General features: G+C 40.2%; 1 protein-coding gene across 2 annotated transcripts in view; it reads left to right on the forward strand.

Moving 5' to 3' along the window:
• The first annotated feature begins 1444 nt into the window (after nucleotides 1-1444).
• The window catches only part of myh9 (myosin, heavy chain 9, non-muscle), a 42084-nt gene continuing 18491 nt past the window's right edge, over nucleotides 1445-25037 (forward strand). The window contains exons 1-6 of one of the 2 annotated variants that reach the window (XM_015379363.1): nucleotides 1445-1657; nucleotides 19915-20246; nucleotides 22611-22767; nucleotides 23448-23475; nucleotides 23579-23672; nucleotides 24078-24098. In XM_015379363.1, coding sequence (XP_015234849.1) covers nucleotides 19920-20246; nucleotides 22611-22767; nucleotides 23448-23475; nucleotides 23579-23672; nucleotides 24078-24098 — 627 coding nt within the window. In that variant the 5' untranslated portion in view covers nucleotides 1445-1657; nucleotides 19915-19919. The remainder of the gene's footprint in view (nucleotides 1658-19914; nucleotides 20247-22610; nucleotides 22768-23447; nucleotides 23476-23578; nucleotides 23673-24077; nucleotides 24099-25037) is intronic. The other variant, XM_015379364.1, reaches the window with a different exon arrangement.

Below are 25037 nucleotides of genomic sequence, written 5' to 3' on the forward strand. Positions count from 1 at the left end.
GAGTCAATGAGTCGATGCAATCAACTGGTTTTCCTTAGATAGAAAACTTTGAATCAATTTGACTGTAAGATCTGGTTGAACTGTAAAGTGCCTTGAGATGACATGTGTTGTGAATTGGCGCTATAGAAATAAACTGAATTGAATTGAATAAAAAATCTTGGAAATCCCGATTTCATCTGATAACAATAAATGAGCTATAATTGACCAATACATAATTGACAAATACTCAATACATAGAATACCAGCAATACACGCTGCAGGTTATGGTAGGGCTAAAAAAAGTTTCACATTACACTGTAATTTTACATAACCAGAAGTTTGAGTATATCTTTCCAAATTTTTTAAGACTGGAGTTATGAACTGTCTCTTTCTATTTAATACTTTAATTCCCTTGGCTGAATAGTTACATTTTACCACGAAGATGTGATTTCAGAAATTGCGTCAAGGGCCAAGACCTCCATACTTTGGCTATGCTCTCTTATTCCTGCTCCACCGCTGCTCCCATGAACTGAACGCTTTACTGGGTGTAAATCATCTTCTGTCCCTCTGGCTCTCCTCTCCTTGCCCTCTGACCTTTCTCCACAAATCACAAAACCTCCTTTTTTCACAAACCAGAGCGCAGCACTCGTAAGATAAACTCTCAATACAAATCTTTGTTCAAGTAAACAATTTGGTTACAATATAAACAAACTGTCATAGCAGAAACTCTCAGGCAGGCTCCTACAGCGCCTTACAAAAGTATTCACATCCCAGGAGTATCACTAGATGATCACGCACTTCTATGTAATTTACTTTTAAATGACAAACCAACAAAACAAAGGGAATACCGAAGAGGTAGGTGGAAAATTAAAGAATTGCCTTTAACAAATAAGTCAGTTTAATAATTTTATTGCACTAGTTTTTGTTTTGAGGGCATCAATGAGAAAATAATACTTTTTGAATTTTTATTTACAAATCTGTTTTAATCTACTTTACAATAACATTCTGATTCTTTTTAGCATAAACTTCCATCAACTTGACTTTTGTGGGATATTTTCCACTTTTTTTTTTGCAGATTCAGAGCACAAATAGTTTCAAACAGCTGGTTTCAAAGCACACAGTGTTCAAAATAAGCCACGCTGACACATAAGGGAGACCCCCGGATCGCGCAGCCCATCCTGAAAGTGATTGGTACTTATATGGTCATAAAAATCCTAAACATGCACATACCAGGCTCATTAAACGCAGGGTTTATCGGTATCCCCCTCACCGCCCTCCTCTCAACTCTTTCAAGTTCATTGTGGCGTTTGGCCCCGCCCACCCACTGTCAATCCCGCCCTAGTCGGAAAACGATTGGTCTAAAGTACAGAGATTACCAAAGCGAGGTGTCCATTGGCTAGCGGAGCTGCCACGTGACCAGCTAGACCCTCCCTTTTGTGGACCGCACCCCGGCTGGAGTGAAATCAGGCGAGCTAGCGAGCAGACAGCAGAAGAGGGAGGAGGGAGAAAAAAAGAGCGATAGAAACGGGTGACTGAGTGAAGTTTAGAGAGGAAGCGAGCGCTGTAGTTTAGTCTGAACTCTGCTGTCGACAGGAAAAAGAAGTTTGACCGCTCTCTGAATCCCTATAACGGTTGTTGATAGCCATCTTCTGCAAGGCGAACAGCAACCAAAGACCAGGTAAGCGCAAACTATTTTTCACGCGCCCTCGTTTAGCCAGGTTCTGCTTTATAACTCATCCACAGCAAGTGCAGTGAAGCAGGAAGCTCGGTTTGATTATTAACTGCTGCAACCTGAGCGAGCTGGGTGGAGCGGCGCCTCCTTCACAGACCTAGCGGGTTTCTTCTGGAGCATTTAACGCACATTTGAAATAATAAACGCATGAAGGCTATATATTTCAGAGAACAGGCCGTCAAACAGCCATGGCAGAGTGGCAGTTGGTTAGAGGCTAAACTGCAGAGGAGGAGGAGGCAGGAAGTGATTTGGTTGAATGAATTGTTGGAAAACCCGGTGAAGACTTTAAAGTCAGGTGGACTTGAAGGAACAAGCGGGTGTTTTTTTTTTTGTTTTTTTTTTTTTTAATTGTTTTTAGACGTACAGCTAGTTTGTTTAGCTTGAGGTAAACTTTTTTCGGTGTTGTAGCGGTTAGAGCCGGGCACCGTGTGTGGCCCCGGTAACATGTCTGACTAACAGCATGGCGGCGGCACCGTTTACCGGCCGACTTAAAAAACACGCAATAGGTTTTTTTTTTTTCACCGCCATCGAAATATTTTAAGCACTTCATCTGATTTATAAATCACTCCCCGCATCTCTTAGAAGTCTTCGGTGATTTAAGAGGAACGTGTGTTTTTTTTTTTCCTTTTTTTTTTTTTGCTGGTTGGGGATGAACAAATTACAGTTATATAAGATTTCAACGTCACTTTTAATATTAGCTCTGGCAATAAAATGTCAGAACGACTAAGGTTGATTTATAACAGGACATGTAATGGTTGAAATGATGCAAAGATCATATATGATACTGAATTTAAAAAGAACTGCCTTTCAAAAGCATTTGAAAAGTTGAAGTCCAACATATTTGAGACATTATGATCGTTTTGCACTTATTCAGATAGAATAAGAATGAATCACTTCTCCAAATAGTCCTTTTTATTTAGCTGTATATATAGAATAATATAAAATGAGGTTGACATTGGGTGTTAACTATGTTTTTTTCCTGCATTTATTGTCATTACACCGTCACAAGCACAGAGCAACGACATAAACTCTCTGCATTTAACTAATCCATTTGGGGAGCAGTGGGCTGCCATTGTGTGGCACCCAGGGAGCAGCGTGGGGTTAAGGGTCTTTCTGTGGGAGTGAGGATCATAAGTTCAATGCCCTAACCATTAAGGACAGTTTAGACTTCTGCAACCACACACATCAAATGTCGCTTGGTTCTGGTGGTAAACCAGTTTTGCTTGTGTGCTTCTGCACCATCGGTCTGGAATTTCTAGGGACGCTTAGCAGTTTCCCGCCAAAGCACAAGGGGGAGCCTATTCGAGAACTCGCAAAAACTTCAGCGGATGGTCACGAAAACTTCGGCGGCGCCGCAGTGAGTGTTTATCTTCCACAACCACAATGGTGCAAATGCAAGATGTCACGATCACAGAGATGGATAAAGAGTTGCCAGACATCAAAGAGTTGTTCCTCAGTTTTTAAAAATGGCGCGCCCCGGCACCGAATCGAGAAGGATGACCACACAGACAGCCGGAGAGGCATACCAAGGACCAATCACAGCTGCTTTTTGTCTGCTCACTTCCGCTTGAGGTCTGCGCAGGTTTGCGACCCTCCGACGTGTCGTCAGGATTTTTTTGAGGTGCAGAATCTCTGCGCAGAGGGCGTGGTCACGCACAGAGACAGATTTGACAGTTGCAGAGGCCATGCGTCAAAAGCATAAATTGGCCTTTTGGCCTCCGTTCCCTTTATCAGGCATTAGTGTGAAGGGTCTTGCATAAGGACCCACACTGGCTACTCATCCCCCCCAGCTGGGATACAAACCCAGGGTTCCTGTTTGCAGGACGGGGGACTATGTTTATTCTAAGCTGCTACCTCAAAAATATCCTTCCACATCAGGTATTGCAGTTCTACCATCTGTGATAAATGATTTCTCTATTTTATTTATATATACATTTGAATATTGAATAAAATACGCAATATATTCAGGGGCAGTTGTGTTTATTGCACCAATTTGCTATACTGCTCTTTATAGAGCAATGTCAGGAGTCAGTAACGTTTTATAGCAACAAGCTGATGTTTGCTGATTTATTGGTCAGATAATCCGGTCAGGTATCCCAGCTGGCTACCTCCATCTTGGCACCAAACTGTGTGTCTCAGTAAAAATAATGGGTGGTGCTCCTGTAGTTTTCACCAATCGCCATCTGTGTGTTTTGCAACCAGGGATATTTCCTAATGGCTCCATTTGTCTGTGAGGCAAGGGAGAAATGTAGTTGCCTTTTATCAAGCAGCTAACTGCCAGAACAAGCAGGGTGAGGCCACTACTACTCTTAGTTTTCTTTTTTTTCCTGGGGAAAGCCTAGCTACCCAGTCACTTGCTTTGGTGTCTAAAAAGAAGAGTTTGAACCTAAAGCATGATCAATGCAGCTGGTTTTGGACCAGCTATGTTTATGAAAAAGAAAAGGCTTGATTTAAGATAATTGTTAGACTCAGTATAAAAGCAAGTATGAGAAGAGGCTTAAAACAACATAGATGGCCCAACAACAGTCTCATATATCTTGGGTTTTATGCTCAAAGCCTTTAATTGTATGATGGCTTTGATGGTTTCATTTTGCTCAGCAAACATTTTTTATTCAGCTGAAGATAAAGGTACCAACTCATCAATATTTACCGAGCCCCCATTTCTTCTTGGGTCTGTGAGGTGTCACATTCTCATCAGGCGTAAGTCATCATCCCGTGTCATGTTGCATCTAGTCTAGGGTTGTGCTTTGTCAGTACGATTAGTGTTTGCTCTGTTTAGATGGCATGTCATTGTGTTTGCACTCTGGGAAGCAAACAGTCTGTGGTATGCAAGCACTCCCTAATCACTTGGAGTGTTGCAAACAGGCTTAGTATTTTAACCAAAAGAAGAATAAAAAAAAATAATCCAGAAAAGTTAGCGATAACTCGTACAGAGAATTAAAACCTGCTATGGAAGTCAAACGTGCATCTTTTAGGTAGATTGTTTTTGCAGAACAGATTGGGATTGTTCAGTTTGTAATCAGAACCATATTTTTCAGATCAGCTGTTTTCTTTAGCCAAGAAACAATAAAACTACAATCAAAGCGTTCTACTCCAATATTAATAGTCAGGCCTGCAGATGTTTAAACAAGCTCTTCAACTTGTTTCTTCAAGTTGGCTTCCTGCTTTCAGGCCAACATTGTTCAGTGTCACTGGGGGACATTGAACGTGTCATATCCTGGTACTGCATTAGAGTCATTTTGGTAAATCAAGCCCTGATGTCATATTGTGAAACACCCTCTTGGGGCCGTTCTGCTGTTTTTGCCAGTTTTGGTGCTGTTATGGAGACCCCTGCAGAGATTATTGCATTCCTTCATCCGTGTGTCAGCAAAGTCCATACACAAGTGGAGAGTTATGCACCGTGGGCCAGACAAAATTAAATACAGACCATGTACAATATGATGAAGGTTCCAGTCTGAACATATTGGAGGATGTTGTAGAACAGAACCACACCAGGAGGTACACTGCAACCTATGGCTGTCGTCTACAGGAAGTCTTTTTTTCTACTTTCCACTTGGTTCCCACAGCTTGAAAAGGCTTCCCTCTGCAGCTCTGCAGTGGCTTTCTGTGCTTTTGCTTTATTGCTGTTGTACAACAGGAGGATATGTAAAAAATAAAGCTACTAGAACCGAACAAAAGTTGACTTCCTACGTTTCAGAAAGTACTTTTTATATGGACTTTCTTTTTTATTTTTTTTTAAGAAAGGAAGTCCAGGTGCCTTTTGTTGAAGCATTACGGTGGCTTGAAGAGCCGAGGTTCTGCTGCATGTGGTAATCTGAGCAGAAACATGTCTGGTCTGTTGATCTTTTCAAATAAATGCTGCAGTGGTTTGCTGTTGATTCAGGAAAAGCTCAGGATTATGGATTTGAGAATTGGCTAATTTTTGTGATTGACTGGTTGTTTGGGCGACACATGAAATAAGTTTACTCCAAACCCCCTATTCTGTGTTGTCATTGGCTCAAAACCTGTAAAAAAATCTAGAAATAAAAATTGACCAATAGTTTTTGTGTACTGTATTTCTCTATTTTAAATGACTTCATGAATGTGTTTCTAAATTTTTCTGTATACCCATAATCCCTCCTCCCACGCGTAGAGTTGGGTTAACTCTGGAATGATTTGCTAAAGCTAGGGCTTAATGCATATTTAAAATGCTCCTTCTGATTTCTTTGACTTTGTCACCCACTGCATCTCCTCTTTTCCTCTAGTTTCTTGTCACCGCCCAGATATTACAGACCGCTCCTCCTCCACATAACGGCACCTGTAAAACTTCATTAGTCAGACAATACCAGGAAATGTCTGGCTCTAACAATGTAGAGAAAAGGCTGTGATTTTTGAGCTCAAAGGACAGACTTTGACCGAGCCCTTCTGATGATAACGCATGCTCAATTAGAGGCTGCTTCACGTTATGGCGTATTGCTTAATTATAGATCACTGACCTGCAATCTGCAGGGTGCTGTTTTAAAGATTTACCTATGGATAATGGGCACTATAAACCCTCCTTGTAATTTAACAAAAAATAATTGTACTGCACAAGTAATAAAACGGAGGTTAGCATGGATCATAGCAGCAAACCTGTTGAAACTGATGTGGTTGATGGTCTAGAGGTTACGACACGCCCTCATGACGTGTGTTGTTTGCCAGTTGAACTTTGAAACATTCTCGGTACGCGTTTCATCTTCCTGCTGCTGCTGTTCGTTTATCTACCACATATATCTAAATCACACTGCATGCCAGATTTCCCCATCTTTAGAGCAATCTATGGCTTTTTGACTCTAAATAGACTGCTTAGTTGGTTAGCTCGTGACTCATCGGCTGCTCCAAGAACTGAAGTTAGTGAAGAAATAAAAAGTGCTTGTTTAGACCTTTCAGAAGTATGTTTTTTTTTTTGTTTTTTTTTTTTTTNTTTTTTTAATTGTTTTTAGACGTACAGCTAGTTTGTTTAGCTTGAGGTAAACTTTTTTCGGTGTTGTAGCGGTTAGAGCCGGGCACCGTGTGTGGCCCCGGTAACATGTCTGACTAACAGCATGGCGGCGGCACCGTTTACCGGCCGACTTAAAAAACACGCAATAGGTTTTTTTTTTTTCACCGCCATCGAAATATTTTAAGCACTTCATCTGATTTATAAATCACTCCCCGCATCTCTTAGAAGTCTTCGGTGATTTAAGAGGAACGTGTGTTTTTTTTTTTCCTTTTTTTTTTTTTGCTGGTTGGGGATGAACAAATTACAGTTATATAAGATTTCAACGTCACTTTTAATATTAGCTCTGGCAATAAAATGTCAGAACGACTAAGGTTGATTTATAACAGGACATGTAATGGTTGAAATGATGCAAAGATCATATATGATACTGAATTTAAAAAGAACTGCCTTTCAAAAGCATTTGAAAAGTTGAAGTCCAACATATTTGAGACATTATGATCGTTTTGCACTTATTCAGATAGAATAAGAATGAATCACTTCTCCAAATAGTCCTTTTTATTTAGCTGTATATATAGAATAATATAAAATGAGGTTGACATTGGGTGTTAACTATGTTTTTTTCCTGCATTTATTGTCATTACACCGTCACAAGCACAGAGCAACGACATAAACTCTCTGCATTTAACTAATCCATTTGGGGAGCAGTGGGCTGCCATTGTGTGGCACCCAGGGAGCAGCGTGGGGTTAAGGGTCTTTCTGTGGGAGTGAGGATCATAAGTTCAATGCCCTAACCATTAAGGACAGTTTAGACTTCTGCAACCACACACATCAAATGTCGCTTGGTTCTGGTGGTAAACCAGTTTTGCTTGTGTGCTTCTGCACCATCGGTCTGGAATTTCTAGGGACGCTTAGCAGTTTCCCGCCAAAGCACAAGGGGGAGCCTATTCGAGAACTCGCAAAAACTTCAGCGGATGGTCACGAAAACTTCGGCGGCGCCGCAGTGAGTGTTTATCTTCCACAACCACAATGGTGCAAATGCAAGATGTCACGATCACAGAGATGGATAAAGAGTTGCCAGACATCAAAGAGTTGTTCCTCAGTTTTTAAAAATGGCGCGCCCCGGCACCGAATCGAGAAGGATGACCACACAGACAGCCGGAGAGGCATACCAAGGACCAATCACAGCTGCTTTTTGTCTGCTCACTTCCGCTTGAGGTCTGCGCAGGTTTGCGACCCTCCGACGTGTCGTCAGGATTTTTTTGAGGTGCAGAATCTCTGCGCAGAGGGCGTGGTCACGCACAGAGACAGATTTGACAGTTGCAGAGGCCATGCGTCAAAAGCATAAATTGGCCTTTTGGCCTCCGTTCCCTTTATCAGGCATTAGTGTGAAGGGTCTTGCATAAGGACCCACACTGGCTACTCATCCCCCCCAGCTGGGATACAAACCCAGGGTTCCTGTTTGCAGGACGGGGGACTATGTTTATTCTAAGCTGCTACCTCAAAAATATCCTTCCACATCAGGTATTGCAGTTCTACCATCTGTGATAAATGATTTCTCTATTTTATTTATATATACATTTGAATATTGAATAAAATACGCAATATATTCAGGGGCAGTTGTGTTTATTGCACCAATTTGCTATACTGCTCTTTATAGAGCAATGTCAGGAGTCAGTAACGTTTTATAGCAACAAGCTGATGTTTGCTGATTTATTGGTCAGATAATCCGGTCAGGTATCCCAGCTGGCTACCTCCATCTTGGCACCAAACTGTGTGTCTCAGTAAAAATAATGGGTGGTGCTCCTGTAGTTTTCACCAATCGCCATCTGTGTGTTTTGCAACCAGGGATATTTCCTAATGGCTCCATTTGTCTGTGAGGCAAGGGAGAAATGTAGTTGCCTTTTATCAAGCAGCTAACTGCCAGAACAAGCAGGGTGAGGCCACTACTACTCTTAGTTTTCTTTTTTTTCCTGGGGAAAGCCTAGCTACCCAGTCACTTGCTTTGGTGTCTAAAAAGAAGAGTTTGAACCTAAAGCATGATCAATGCAGCTGGTTTTGGACCAGCTATGTTTATGAAAAAGAAAAGGCTTGATTTAAGATAATTGTTAGACTCAGTATAAAAGCAAGTATGAGAAGAGGCTTAAAACAACATAGATGGCCCAACAACAGTCTCATATATCTTGGTTTTATGCTCAAAGCCTTTAATTGTATGATGGCTTTGATGGTTTCATTTTGCTCAGCAAACATTTTTTATTCAGCTGAAGATAAAGGTACCAACTCATCAATATTTACCGAGCCCCCATTTCTTCTTGGGTCTGTGAGGTGTCACATTCTCATCAGGCGTAAGTCATCATCCCGTGTCATGTTGCATCTAGTCTAGGGTTGTGCTTTGTCAGTACGATTAGTGTTTGCTCTGTTTAGATGGCATGTCATTGTGTTTGCACTCTGGGAAGCAAACAGTCTGTGGTATGCAAGCACTCCCTAATCACTTGGAGTGTTGCAAACAGGCTTAGTATTTTAACCAAAAGAAGAATAAAAAAAAATAATCCAGAAAACTTTGGGATAACTCCTACAGAGAATTAAAACATGCTATGGAAGTCAAACGTGCATCTTTTAGGTAGATTGTTTTTGCAGAACAGATTGGGATTGTTCAGTTTGTAATCAGAACCATATTTTTCAGATCAGCTGTTTTCTTTAGCCAAGAAACAATAAAACTACAATCAAAGCGTTCTACTCCAATATTAATAGTCAGGCCTGCAGATGTTTAAACAAGCTCTTCAACTTGTTTCTTCAAGTTGGCTTCCTGCTTTCAGGCCAACATTGTTCAGTGTCACTGGGGGACATTGAACGTGTCATATCCTGGTACTGCATTAGAGTCATTTTGGTAAATCAAGCCCTGATGTCATATTGTGAAACACCCTCTTGGGGCCGTTCTGCTGTTTTTGCCAGTTTTGGTGCTGTTATGGAGACCCCTGCAGAGATTATTGCATTCCTTCATCCGTGTGTCAGCAAAGTCCATACACAAGTGGAGAGTTATGCACCGTGGGCCAGACAAAATTAAATACAGACCATGTACAATATGATGAAGGTTCCAGTCTGAACATATTGGAGGATGTTGTAGAACAGAACCACACCAGGAGGTACACTGCAACCTATGGCTGTCGTCTACAGGAAGTCTTTTTTTCTACTTTCCACTTGGTTCCCACAGCTTGAAAAGGCTTCCCTCTGCAGCTCTGCAGTGGCTTTCTGTGCTTTTGCTTTATTGCTGTTGTACAACAGGAGGATATGTAAAACATAAAGCTACTAGAACCGAACAAAAGTTGACTTCCTACGTTTCAGAAAGTACTTTTTATATGGACTTTCTTTTTTATTTTTTTTTAAGAAAGGAAGTCCAGGTGCCTTTTGTTGAAGCATTACGGTGGCTTGAAGAGCCGAGGTTCTGCTGCATGTGGTAATCTGAGCAGAAACATGTCTGGTCTGTTGATCTTTTCAAATAAATGCTGCAGTGGTTTGCTGTTGATTCAGGAAAAGCTCAGGATTATGGATTTGAGAATTGGCTAATTTTTGTGATTGACTGGTTGTTTGGGCGACACATGAAATAAGTTTACTCCAAACCCCCTATTCTGTGTTGTCATTGGCTCAAAACCTGTAAAAAAATCTAGAAATAAAAATTGACCAATAGTTTTTGTGTACTGTATTTCTCTATTTTAAATGACTCCATGAATGTGTTTCTAAATTTTTCTGTATACCCATAATCCCTCCTCCCACGCGTAGAGTTGGGTTAACTCTGGAATGATTTGCTAAAGCTAGGGCTTAATGCATATTTAAAATGCTCCTTCTGATTTCTTTGACTTTGTCACCCACTGCATCTCCTCTTTTCCTCTAGTTTCTTGTCACCGCCCAGATATTACAGACCGCTCCTCCTCCACATAACGGCACCTGTAAAACTTCATTAGTCAGACAATACCAGGAAATGTCTGGCTCTAACAATGTAGAGAAAAGGCTGTGATTTTTGAGCTCAAAGGACAGACTTTGACCGAGCCCTTCTGATGATAACGCATGCTCAATTAGAGGCTGCTTCACGTTATGGCGTATTGCTTAATTATAGATCACTGACCTGCAATCTGCAGGGTGCTGTTTTAAAGATTTACCTATGGATAATGGGCACTATAAACCCTCCTTGTAATTTAACAAAAAATAATTGTACTGCACAAGTAATAAAACGGAGGTTAGCATGGATCATAGCAGCAAACCTGTTGAAACTGATGTGGTTGATGGTCTAGAGGTTACGACACGCCCTCATGACGTGTGTTGTTTGCCAGTTGAACTTTGAAACATTCTCGGTACGCGTTTCATCTTCCTGCTGCTGCTGTTCGTTTATCTACCACATATATCTAAATCACACTGCATGCCAGATTTCCCCATCTTTAGAGCAATCTATGGCTTTTTGACTCTAAATAGACTGCTTAGTTGGTTAGCTCGTGACTCATCGGCTGCTCCAAGAACTGAAGTTAGTGAAGAAATAAAAAGTGCTTGTTTAGACCTTTCAGAAGTATGTTTTTTTTTTTGTTTTTTTTTTTTTAGGGACAAAGGTTTATCATTTGGTCCTTTAGAAATATTGCTGTAATGTAGCATTCCTCACAGGAGAAAAAACTGCTGACAAACAGGGATGTTGATTGCTGTCTGTTTAAAGGTTTGCATTTATCTCAACACCAATACTTTCCAGAAGCAGACCGATGCTGTTCAGTGTATTATTGGCAGATAAACGGCAAATTGTGCTTTCAGTGTCATAACAAGATAAGTTCTCAAATGATGGATGTGGAATTTGTTCTTTGGCATCTTTTTTACTACGACAACTCATGTTTCACATTATCTCTGCTCTTTGAAATTTAACAAACGGCCTTGAAGTCTATATATTCGACTTCCAATATGCAGCACATGATACAGAACGGTTGGATTTGTCGGCAATCTTTCAAAAACGGTTTTGTTAGGGGGGGTTAAAAATATAGATTTCCAATACTGGAAGACCAGCCTATTTTAATATGGAGACAGGCTTTTTATTTAAACTTACTTTAGTTCCTTTTTAAGCTGTTTCAAAGTATCAAAACATGCCTGTTTCAAAATGCTTAAAAGAATCCAATTTCTTTTATTTCAAACTAAAGGAGAAAAAATATTCTTGATGCTTCCTAAATTATTACAGTTTAATGAAATGTAAAATGTTATGTTCAGTTTGATACTCGGACCTGAACTCAAATGTTTTAAATCCTGCTAGATTTGGTTGTTGGGGAAATAAAATGCTCAGAATAATACAGCTTTTTGGGAGCTTTATAGAGCTGTGTTGAGTCAAAATGAGCTTAAAGTCGTAGGGAAGTTACATTTCCGAATTCTCTCGAGTGGTGCCCGGCTTTGCACGAGTGAATAAAGTGAATGTGACTGGTCGTTTATCGAGAGTGCGGCATTGTTCTGGCGGAAGATTTGGAAGCATCTTGCTAACCAGTTAGCAACATAGTGCTAGTAGGTTCCCAATGGGAAATTCCACTGGGACCAAGTAGCACTAAATTGGTGACTTAGAAACGACACTGTCAAGGAACGCTATGGACAGAGGAAACATGCAAGAGGAGGAGAGTTTAGTGTCGGAGGTCGTGGATGAGTCTCCTCCATCATATATTTTTTATTTAGAGGAGGAAAGCGGGGATGAAGATGTTGTGGAAGAGGACGCCAGGGCGGCTGAAGCTTGGTTTGGTGTAGAAGGCTTACAGCCGTACATGTTTGAGCCCTTGCCTCGCAACACTGCCAGTTGTGTTAGCTCTACGCCTGCTGAAGACACAAACGTCCATCCCCATGAACACTGGGATGGAACTCAGTGGGAAAGTAAACGATTCTTATTTCAACCGTTGCGTATATTAGCTGCGACATATGAATCCATAAAGAGTACATTTACATAAATGTTTAAGCCAGAATGACATGACATTTAAATGATTTCCCTATGGCTTTAAAAAGTTGTGCTGTTAGCCCAGAAAGGGGCTGGTTAACTCAGGGAGGCTGGCGTTGGGCTTTTTGTTTGGATGTTGTTTCTAAATAATACTGATCTCTAATAAATGTGTCTAAAATGTGTAGTTTTTCAGCCCTCTGAACAGCAGTGTGCAGCAAAAGGAAAGTGAGGGACCGTTTTGTATTCCTCCGTGGTCCAGATGGAAGAAAGCTGCTGTTAACTGGCTTCACATTAAGTTTTGAGCAGTTGGACTGAATGTTTTTATATTGTGGAAACCTTGATCTGCGTGGATGTCGTTTTAATTTGAGTGTGTTTGAAAGAGAAGTTTGAACTGACAGCTGGTTTAGCTGATGTGGAGATTTTAAGCCTGTAAATGATCCTTTTCCACTTTTCAAAAAATTATTTTTAGCAGCAGCTCTCAGATTATTTCTATTTGCTACAGAGGAGAATTAAACAAAGTTCCTCCAGATGGTAAAATAGTTTAATCAACTTGTAATTTCCTCTTTCCTTCCCACTCCTCTGTTTGCCCCACCCTTCCCACTAAGAGACAATTATGGTAAGTGTGTGTGTGTGGGGGGGGGGTGATGTGAGACTTGTTGTTTTCCAGCTGAGAGCCACTTTGGAGCCATTGATTCATCACTGAGGTGATGAAAGTGTTAAAGCTGAGAGCGCACAGCCTGAATCTGCAGAAATAAACATGTATATATGTTGGATTGGATTATATAAACGATAGAAGTAAAACTGAGTGTCATTGGTGCTAAACAATAACAGCAGAAGGAGGATGTGAGCCAAGGACCAGCAGGTTCAAACAGTCCTGCTGTGATGGGATGCAGTTGTTGGGAGTGAAGAGAGACTGACCTTGTGGTTCGACTGATAAATGCAGCACAGCTGGTTTATTGATCCCCCTACGGCTGCTGGGAAGAGCTTAGCTGGACTTGATATGAGGTTTTCCTGACCTTTTTTTAAGCTATTTTAATTCAAGGAAATTCAGTGAGGCAGAAAGAATGAAGGGGAGTTTAGTGACTGGATGGGTTTTATAAGGACCAGGATCGGCCTCCTGCTCACTTCTTCTTCTCCCCTCATTCCTGAATGTTCTACTTCATGTCCAGAACTGCTCGTTCTTCCCCTCTTTGTAGCTACAGTCTAATCTCTGGGATGCTTTTTAACCACTTCCTCCCCTGCATGTTAGTTCACACTTCCTCTTCTTTATCAAATATCCCCTTTTTGTTGTTTTATTTTCTTTTCAGTAAGCATATGCGTTCCTTATTGTGCATTTTTCAGGCTGCACCTTATTGGTTAAACATAAAAATCTTATTGTGTCTACTAATTCTGACCTGATATATCGACAGGAATGAGAACAACTGACCCATTTATCATTAACTAATAGCTTATATAAACTTTAAACAGTCAATTGTTTTGATCCGGTTGCTCACATCAGAGAATTTAAATGCAGGCTGATATATTGTTATTTTCTTTTTTTTGCTGTTATCTGACCCATTACCACTATTGATATCGGCTTCTAACATTCACTTGAAACAAGATGGATGTTTTTATTTTTTATTATTATTTAAAAGATTATCTAATCGTCTTACTGACCTGCTCAATTAAAGAAAAGTTACACTTTACATCTACACATCTTACAAGAAAACAGATTTGTTTACTTTTTATTGTTTGCATTGTTAAACGCTCTGCAAACTGGTAAGTCAGCATAAAAATCAGACATCAGTGTAAACATTGGATGATGCACGGATTGATGGTTAGTTTAAATCATCTATTTTTAGACATTTTTTATAACGTCAACATCTAGAGGCCTAGGCTTCAAATCGACTGGTAAGATTTTTTCGTCCCTCCTCCATTTTCTATATAGAACAGCAGCTTGTTGAACTAAAATAGCCGACAGTCATTTTTAGTCCTCTTTCCTCTGGAGGAATGGTTTGTGTGTCGGAGTCATTTTCTGTGTCAGGAGCTGGAGTCTGATCACCAGACATCATCTATCGAGTGAGACGAACAAGATGTAGTGAATAAACCGAGTAATTTTTTTTATGCATGTCGTATTTAAAATAGATATATTTTAAAAATCCTAAATCTGTTTTAAATATTACTTTGTATAGAATAAAAGGGATTTTTTGATAGTTTCATCACAGAATTAAATTTGGATTTACTATACATGAATTCCAATTAAAGTCTTCTTTAAAAAGAAGACTTTCCTTGCAATTGTATTTTTGCTATAGCACACAGCAAAACCTTCAGTTTCTTTTCAAATCATAATTAAATTAGTATATTAAACAGTAATGCATATTTTCAAATATCAGTCCGTTTTTGTTTCATCTGTCGGTTCACCTCTTGGTTCTCCCTAATGAGTAAGCTGGATTTGTAGCATTGGTTCAGTCATTTTTTATGTAACTATAACTTGGTAATAATACTAGCTTGACTATCTTATTGAACAAAATGTTGTATGTCAGTTTTTAACGTTTATTATCTAAGCTTCCATATTCACTTGAAATGAGGCAAAATAAAACTGTTGTGCTAATTAACTTGCTGTATGTCAGCTTTGCAGAGCTAGAGATGGTTTCCAATCAGGTATGAGGTAAAGCCATTGGCATGTTTACCGTCAGCCTCTAGGATTCCCCAGAGACAGATTTAGATAAAGTTTTTACAGGAAGGGACTTTTTACAGGAATTATTTTCAGGCGCTCGCAGCACAGCTGATGTGCAGAGATCCCAAACAGCTATGCTATCAATGAAGGCTTAACCTGTTCTCTGGGTGATGCTGCTGGTGGATAAGGGTAGAGCGTAGATGAGGAAACATTAGAAAATCTGTCTGAGAGAGATGTTAGGGGAAGAGACATGGAGGAGAGAAATTTGTGGAATGCCTTTGCTGGTTGGCCCTCCCTGATAAAGGGTCAGTATGGGAGGAATGCGACCTTGAAAAGACTGGAAAAACATAAGGAAAGGAGGGGAGTAAAAGCCCAGTGTGAGGAAGATGAAGACGAGGAAGCTTATCACCAGCTAAGAGGAAGAAATTGGGTTCATTAACCCCATTTCTGTAGCTGATTCTGGGGGCGGAGTCAGCAGTGAAGATTATCAGCTGTTATTGAGCCTGAGGTTTTATTGCTAGAGCGTGTTGTAGATGAAGGAGTCGTGAGAAAATCACAGAAGTCTGCTGGAACTCATTAAGAGTCGTAACCTTTGATTTCTGGAACAGCACATTAAGTTGGGATCCTGTCAGGGGGCTTCCTTTAGGCCACTGCTTTTTGTAAAACCTTCAATTCAACGGGGACCAAACAAATCAACTGGTTTCGTCCAATCAGTGTTTTTTTTTTTTTTCATGTTTTCTCCAGACTATTAGAGTTAATTTAATTTCCTAGCTGGTTCCAGACCTTTTTGTCCAGTAGTGAACACAGTCCTCAATCAGACTCTGCTACAGAAAACAAACCCCTTTTTGCCCTTCTAGAGCCACCATAGTGGGGCCTGTAGTGATTATGCTGAAGTCACACCTGATCTGCTGTATTCCCCTCGGCTTCCCTGGTGCCAACATGAAGTGGAGCTTCTGCAGTTTGGGTTTCAACCGAACCGAGTAACGCACAAATGTATAGACCAGAAGTGCAGCAAATGGGACTCCTGTGGTGGTTTTCCTCCATTCCTGAGTCTGTTCCTCTATAGTCTCTGCTGTTAAATGGAGAAGAGATCCGTAAACTTTTACCACTTCTAATTCACTTAGAAAGGGAACAATATAAAAGTAAACCACACAAAGTGAAAAACACAAATTCTATACACAGATGTTTGTATGAATCTGATCTCTCTTCAGGGATTTTGATATTGCAGTTAGTTGCATTATTTATATATCAATTAATTTTTCACTTTGTATGTGTGCAAGGAATCGGTCGAAGGTTCGAAGGTTTAAGGTTCTAAAAAATGTCAAAATAATTAGATTTACAATTTATACTGTCCTGCTTCTCATAATGTTACCACAAATGAATAAATGTAGATCATTTATTCTGAGATTTCCAAATGGTTGTCTACATTCCTAAACCCTGGTTATCCAAATATGACTTATTTTTATCTGCTAAAATTCTTTTTCAGCCTGAATAAACTGGTGCTGGAAAAAAGATTTTTTTTAAAGCCTACAGAGCCTTTTTTTATGTTTCAATGGGTGATGCTTGACAAAGAATAGCAACAATTAAGCTTTCTTCAGTTTGTAACAGCAGACAGACTCGAGCTGAATGATTTAGCTAAAAATCTAATTTATGCTTTAGTTTCTTTGTGTGCCAAGCATAGAAATGTAGAAGTTTCCTTACAGGGTTTCATTATTTTATGAATTTTGCTTGTTCAGAGTTCATAGATGCATTGCTTTACTGCTGCATGGGGGAAAAGTGCTTACTTGTTGCTTGGATTCAATTCAGTTTATTTCTATAGCACCAATTCACAACACATGTCATCTCAAGGCACTTTCCAGTTCACCAGATCTTACAGTCAGATTGATTCAAAGTTTTCTACCTAAGGAAAACCAGTTGATTGCATCGACTCATTGACTCGAATGCAATCCCTCACACTAAGCATGCTTGTAGCGACAGTGGAGAGGAAAAAAGTCCCTTTTAACAGGAAGAAACCTCCAGTAGAACCAGGCTCAGTGTGAGCGGCCATCTGCTGAGGCCGACTGGGGTTCAAGGAGACAGAAGCAGAGATACAGAAAGCAGCTGTAAAAGGCGGCTCTGTCCAGGAAACACACAGCCAGGCAGACAAGCTCCAAGCAAACTCCCATGTCAGAGGATGAAGAGAGCACATCCAGCCAGTCACGGTCAGAGAAACAGGACTACACTGGATAACAGGCTGATGTCCAACATCTATAAACAAAGGTGTTGATGGCAGCAGCACAGCTGATATTTCTTTCCAGGATGGAGTCACAGCCAAACAGGAACAGACCAGATGAAGCTGCCATGAGAAAAAGCAGAGAGAGCAGAACGTTAGAGATTGAACTAATAGATTCCTCAGAGTGGGACAATAGAGATGGAATGATAAAATAGGGGTCCCTATGTCCTCCAGAGGTCTAAGCCAATAGCAGCATAACTATAGAGATAGCTCAGGATAACCTGAGCCACTGTAAATGCTTGGATGCATAGATCAATGCATCCACTCTTCCCTTTGTATCAGCAAACCTACCTCAGTTATTTCTGCCACTCAAAGGGCTGGAGTGAGAAAGTCATTGTCACCTCTGCAATTAGGTTATTATAAATACAGTTATATTGCAGCACTCTTCCAGACGGAAGTTGTCGTTAGTAAAAGCTGTCATAATTTAGATGTTAGTTTGCCCATCAGCAGTTAGAGCCAGTTAATGTGAAGCTCTGATTTTTAATACATCTTGAGCAAAATGTTGGCTTAGATCACTTTGCATTTGTATAAAAACACCTCAGAGGTTTAAGAGTAGTTCACATACTATTCTGGGGGGTTTTATGCCTGACCCCTCTTTTGTTTTCGGTCTGGTATTTCATTTAAACCCTGGATGGTGGTTTTTATGCTGTTTTTTTTTTTTGAGTATGACTACAGATCATCCTTTTCCCAAAAGAAAGAGAAAATATTTCTAAGGAAATAGCAGCCATAGTCAGACGGTATCAAACTTTCTTTCCTGCTTGGATATGAAGATAAACTCGCAGACTTGGCCTGACCTCCGCTGTGCTGCATCTGTCGTAAGAAATGATTCCTGTTAGCTTCCAGAAACCGCTGACTACAGGGCTGCTCCCTGTCCTATCAGATGAGGAAAATCAGCAGGACTTAACAGCTGCCGTATTGCTGGGAAAACGGTGTCATGCTCCTGCAGTTTACAATGATAATTAGAACGGTGAAGCCTGAGGCGGCGCTGTCAGTCAGAGCTTTGGATTCATTCCAGGCGCTGTTTGATGGCTTTGATGCAGCACTCTCTCTCTCTTTTGGCCGATACCGGTTCTACCTGTTCAATCACTTTCTGTGCAGAGTCAATTTCAGTTCTCTGTCAACAAGATGTTGATGAGCATTTATGCTAACGCTGTCTACTAACTGTACAATGTTGCACAAAAGCATATTTGCACAATACATGCAAATACTCACTGATTTTGTTATTTTTTTTGGGAGGGGGGGTTAATTCCACATTTATGAAGTTGATGCATGGCTGACACATCTCTGCACCTATCTGATATATAATAAACTGTTTTATTCAATCCTGTGATAGTCAGCCTGGGTTCATAATGAGTCTAGTATTTTCTGTGATTTATTTTTGACCCAAACATTTCTTAAAACCTTTTAAAATCTGCCAGCCTGTTGGGATTTTCACCCGTGGTTGATGCTGCTTTTGGTTTCTCATTTCTTTCTTCCTGTTAAATGACTGCTGTTCCCTTGAGGTCAATCAAGTTTTTAAGTCAAGATAAGGATCTATTTTTAGTACCAAAAAAATGTTTTCTTTCTGTTTCACTGAAGTAATTGAAACTCTTAGAGATAAGAGAGTTAATGATTGGTGCTCAAATATCTGCAATTCAAGTTTTAAAGTATTAAAAAAAACAATTATATTTAAAAAATATATATATTTTTCCTTTTATATCTGCCTAAAGGTGCAAGTTAGCGATGCACCGAAAGGTTATGGCCGATAGACATTTAACACTGCAACAATGCTGCTAAAGCTTGTGGTGATGCCACAAACAGCACAGCCAGCTTATAGAAATGTTGTAGAGTGCAATGTAAAGCGCTAAAAGAGCGTATATTTTGGAACTGTGATGCCCTCTCAATAAGGAAGCAGCCAACGAGATAATAAACACTTATTTACCAAGCAGTGACCTTCCGTTCTCTGCAGAAAGTATGCACTGGATATTTTCATTTCATCTCCCTTTCTGTGGGTCAGCCTCCTTTTTACTGCTTTTAAATGTTAAAAAATTTCTCTGAATTGTGTTTTAGCTGCTCTAGAAACCAAAGGTTGTCCATGAATATCTAGAGGATCTACAGCAGCCCAATGCAGTCTCCTTCCACCAGTGGTTTAATGTGGATAAAAGTTAGATATTTGTCGATGTAAGAAATGTGCAGTTTAGTTCAGCTCTGCATGAGATGCAGCCCAACATTGGCTCTTTTTAAAACAATGTTTTCCTGCACATGTTGTTCAGTTTCATGTCTTAGTAAGCGCGTCTTTGACTGAACATCGGACAGAAGCTGAGCATTTGATAATGCTGATGACGTTTGTGTTGTAACCATAAAGGATAAACTGTTAATACCGTTTCTTCTCTCTCCAAACCAGCCACCATGTCGGACGTGGACAAGTTTCTATATGTTGACCGGAACATGGTGAACAACCCGCTGGCGCAGGCTGACTGGGCCACCAAGAAGCTGGTATGGGTGCCTTCAGAGCGCCTGGGCTTCGAGGCCGGCTCCGTCAAGGAGGAGCACGGCGACGAGTGCGTGGTGGAGCTGGCAGATTCTGGGAAAAAGATCAAGGTGAACAAAGACGACATCCAGAAGATGAACCCACCCAAGTTCAGCAAGGTGGAGGACATGGCCGAGCTCACCTGCCTGAACGAAGCCTCCGTGCTGCACAACCTGAAGGAGAGATATTACTCTGGTCTCATTTATGTGAGTATGAAGCTAAAGTAATGTAAATTTATTTAGGTCCTGTTCTAATGGAGATATTCTCCACCTTGATGCTTTTCTTGGATCCTCTTATTCGGTTCCGTAGTTTAAGTTAAATTGTATTCAAGCTGAGGTATTTAATTGTTTCATCTCTAGAACCATAATGCCTGCTGCTTTTCCTCCATCCAGGATTTTGTCATGTAAACAGGAAGCTGCAGGGAACAATGTGCTCCAGAGTGCAAAAGATTTTTTTTTTTTAATGAGCAAGGAAGAACGGCACCGGTCCAGTATTTTCAAAAAGGGGCATGGAATGTAAACCATTCTGTAACTGTCATTACTTTCCCTATAATTAATGTTATTTACTCCTCGTTTTCTGGCCTGGGAGTGATTTGGTCCCTTTGACTCAGAGTTGTGACCCGGTCACATCAACAAAGACTGTTTTTTTTTTTTCCTCCCTCTTCCTCTAGAGATCCATTCTATGGATGGTTTAGGAGCTCCAGGCTCTCCAATCTTAAAATGGAGACTCTCAAGGGGAAAACATGCATGCTGAAGAGCTGCAGATAAGGTTGAGATGCATGAAAATGAAAAGTGTTAATTACACAGTAAAGGATTCAAATAGTTCCTTTGAGGAAATGTCCAAATTTATAAATGTGAAAAATCTCATGCAGCTTTTTTTTTTTTTTTTTGCAAGACATCAGTCATCAGTTTCAACTTGTAACTGGGTGGAGTTCAGCTCTCATAACAAAGTATTACAAATCAGTCCATGAGAAAGTTTCAGCTGTGAGGTAATGAAGTATGTGAAAGTAAGCAACGCTGCAAGTACAGAAAGATTATGCAGCTTCAACTGTTGCAGCTCACAAAACGGGCAAGGCGGGAGTTTGTTCTACCCGGGAGGTGGGGGGTAAATTAACATTAGCAAGACAGGAGGTTATTAAAAATTCTCCAAATGGATTAATTAAAAAAATAATAATTTGTAGTTTTTTTTTTCCACCTGAACTAAAACTACATAAATCAATCAAATTCTATTAAAAACAGTTAACAGTGGATGAGGCAGCCTATGAATTAAATGCAGGGAGGATCTACTTTACTGCAACATGTTTAAACAAAAAAAGTTACAGGAACTATTGTATTTACATCTTACTTTTTAGTTTTTGTTCAGTTGAAGCTTTGCCCATGTGACTCATTTTTATTGGGGAACCAGACGCTCTATTGGGCTGCAGCTTCTGCATCTGAACCAGGAGGGGTTCACTCACGACTCACTAAAGATGCAACTCAACTGCTTTGACGTTTTCATTAAGACAGGAATTAGTCCTTAAAATCTTCACTAATTGCTAAAGGGGTTTGAGAATTTGATAAATGTTGTGACAAAGTCACTAAATTAGCAACAATGTGTTTGCCTGTTTTGGGGAGACGTGCCAATAACGCTCTTAACAGAGCCTTTGTTCACATTTTCACGGCCATTCCCTTGAGGTCTACAGATAAGGAGGTTTAAAAACACAGTTTCTGCACCTGGTGCTCTCATTTAAAGTCAGGTTGTAATTCTAAAAGTTTCTGCTTAACCAGCTGAAATGAGCTTACGGGAAGCCCAGATGTCAAAAGGCTGTTATACTCATGAAAAATTAGCATAATGGCCAGAATTCTAGCGTAACGTGGACTTTTTTTTTTCAGTGTAACAGCTTGTTATGCTGAAATACTCTGTCTAGAACAGAGTATATGAAACCATGACGGTACGAAGCAATAAGCCTCCATATAGTGCGTGTTCAGGTCCTATTGGAGCGAACTTGGTAGCTTTTTGGTAACAACCCGAGATTCATTCATGCAGATATGAATGTTCTACAACTTTTTCTTCCTTTTTAAGATTATAATATAGTAGAAACCTTCCCGAGGTGAGAGGGCTAGGCCATTAAGTCAAGCTAGTTATAGCTGCAGTAAGTTTGTATACATATGCAAAATAGTTTGGTTTTACAGTATATTTATACAAGAAAATCCTAATGAAATGAAAGTGATACTATATCCATACATGTAGGATTTATATCACCACTATTAATGCTACTGATTTGTAGTGCAGTGATTGATGGTTGAGGTATGCCCAGTGTTACAAAGTTGCATTTATCAAACTAGTGTGTAATTTCACCTCCTGGGTGGAGACTTAAGAGATGCTCACCTGTGACTGAGAGGGCTACTGATGCCATCATTACAGGATTTACTGATTATATGGCACGATTTTCTAATGTCATGGAGACCTAGTTTTTTTTGTTTTTTTATTATTCTTTAGTTTTCTTCCTGCTATATTGTTTCATTGTTTTCTTTAACAGATGCATACAATGCATTTATTTTCCTTACTTGCTCTTTGTATCCGTCCTGCAGACATACTCTGGTCTCTTCTGCGTCGTGATCAACCCCTACAAAAACCTGCCCATCTACTCGGAGGAGATTGTCGAAATGTACAAGGGCAAGAAACGGCATGAAATGCCGCCTCATATCTATGCCATAACTGATACGGCTTACAGAAGCATGATGCAGGGTAAGTCAATGACCCATTTAGCTTGTTATTTTCCCATCTACCAAGCAAAATAGTTAAAAATGTTGGAAAGTGTCATTTTTCTGGTGGAAGATGTGTAATTCTTTCCTCTTCCGTATGAAGCTGATAGTTTTCTTCCTCTTCCAGCAGTGTTTAATACTTCAAGCAGATATCCTGCTTCAATTAGCTGCTGCATATTTCCTGTTTGCCATGTTTTCCGGCTGTTACCTTTAACCACAACAAACAGCCTCTCAGTGTTTAGCAACTGTGTGGATCGACAGTGAGGCCGAGGCTGGGATTTCCTGTACAGCTATTGTACGGGTGTTTCCTTAAATCCACCTCCTGTATGGCTTCTGATGGCTTTCCTTTTTCCTTGGAACTCCCTGACATACTGTGCGCACCTTTTAGCTAATCCTCTGCAATGTGTACATTTAGTTTTGTTTCTCCGTCTGTCCACACATTTTGTTCCAGACCACATTTCAGGAGGTGATAGATTAATAAGGCAGAAAGCTTCCTTCACAGGAAACCGGATATTTATTTCCTGCCTGTGGTTTGTGCATTTCCTGTTTCATAGGCGTAAACTCTACCCACTGCGGTGACGGCTTGCTGATGTAGAAGTAGGCTACAAAGTTGCACTGCTGAACTGATATCCATCTCTACTTTTCTTTTTTTTTTTATTACAGATCGGGAAGATCAGTCTATTCTCTGCACGTAAGTACCCCAGATTTGGTCTGTTTCTCTTTGGACAAATTGCTCCCATTCATTTGCTTTTATTTTGATCTGATTGCATTGTTTGTTTGCATGTCATCTAAAGAGGCGAGTCTGGTGCTGGTAAGACCGAGAACACCAAGAAGGTCATTCAGTATCTGGCCCATGTTGCCTCCTCCCACAAGACCAAGAAGGATCAGGTCAGTCTAGCCTTAACTTTCCTGATATGACTTATTTTACTGTGATGGTGGATGTTTATCTGTTTGATCTCGATAAATTATTAATTACAGTGAATCAAGTTTTTACTCCTGTTGAAAAAAGAAAAGAAAAAAGTTGTATTGCCTCCTACTACGGGAAGTAACCACACTCTGTGGGCGGCGGCCTTTTTAAAAAGACCAGGACTAACTTTATCTTTTTGTTTTGCTGCGTTTTATTGAACCGGAGAGTTGGGCAGCCCTGCTTTATGTCTGATAAGGCAGGAAAACCTGTTCTTCTGGTATCTAGCTTGTCAGCAACATGAGCCGCAGCTCAGAGGGGCTTAAAAAAAGTCACATCTGTCATCCCTTTTTTTGAGGTTGTTTTTCCTTTTTTTCCCTCATCAACAGAGCAGTTCATACCTGTCACATGTGAGTTAATTTTCCCTCTTCATACTCGTCCTCTTCCACCTGCTTCTTTCCTGTACCGCCCCTCCCCCCCTCCACTCCTCTTCCCACACCCTCGCTGAAGCGTGCGCTGTTTGGGAGTCTCCTTGTACGAAGGGCAGAGGTGATAAGTCTGGCCTCGGGAAGTCAGCAGGAAGTTTGTTTGCAGCTCAATGCCAGCTGTATGCATCCAAGTGAAGAATTTAACCAGACAATAGAAATACGGGGGCGGGGTCTCAATTGTGGGAGAGATGCCAATCAAATATTTAAAAGGGTTTTTTGTCTGGTTAAATTTTTCTGAATTATTATTTTGCACAAGCCATGTTTGCTTTTTGTTTTTGCTTGAAGGTTTTATTTATACTGATATCTCACAGTGTCTTGCAAATATATTTATATCCATTATTTTATTTCTGTTATGTTAGACCAATAATGTTTAATCTGTTTGTGAAGTGAAAGGAAAAAAAATACAGATTTACTAATCGTATACAAAATGTCTGAAAGAGTTAATGAATACACACCTAAATCTGCAAAGCACCTTGAATGAAGCTTGCCATGGTAGTGGCAGCATCATACTGTGGGGAGGTTTTTCTGTAGAATGGCCAGAGAAGCTGGCTTGGTTAAAGAGGATGGATGGATCTAAATGCTGGACATGATGGAGGTTAAAGACTCCTTACAGGGAGGGTTATATGTAGAAAAAATATAATCACATTATTTTTAGACGGTGTAAACCAATAGCTTTATAATAAAGCCGTGTTATATTGGTGATAATTGATGTATTTCTAGCAGTGCACTGATACAACAGTGTCAGTTGTAAGATTTGTATTCCAGTTTTGAGAATTGGCCGATGCCAATATTGACTCGACATCGATATCGGCCTGAATCACACTGGCTTTTGTTAATTATTTGTGCTACAGAATGTCTGCG

This window comes from Cyprinodon variegatus, unplaced genomic scaffold (assembly GCF_000732505.1).
Source record: "Cyprinodon variegatus isolate N-32 unplaced genomic scaffold, C_variegatus-1.0 Scaffold190, whole genome shotgun sequence".
NCBI classification, from domain to species: Eukaryota; Metazoa; Chordata; class Actinopteri; order Cyprinodontiformes; family Cyprinodontidae; genus Cyprinodon; species Cyprinodon variegatus.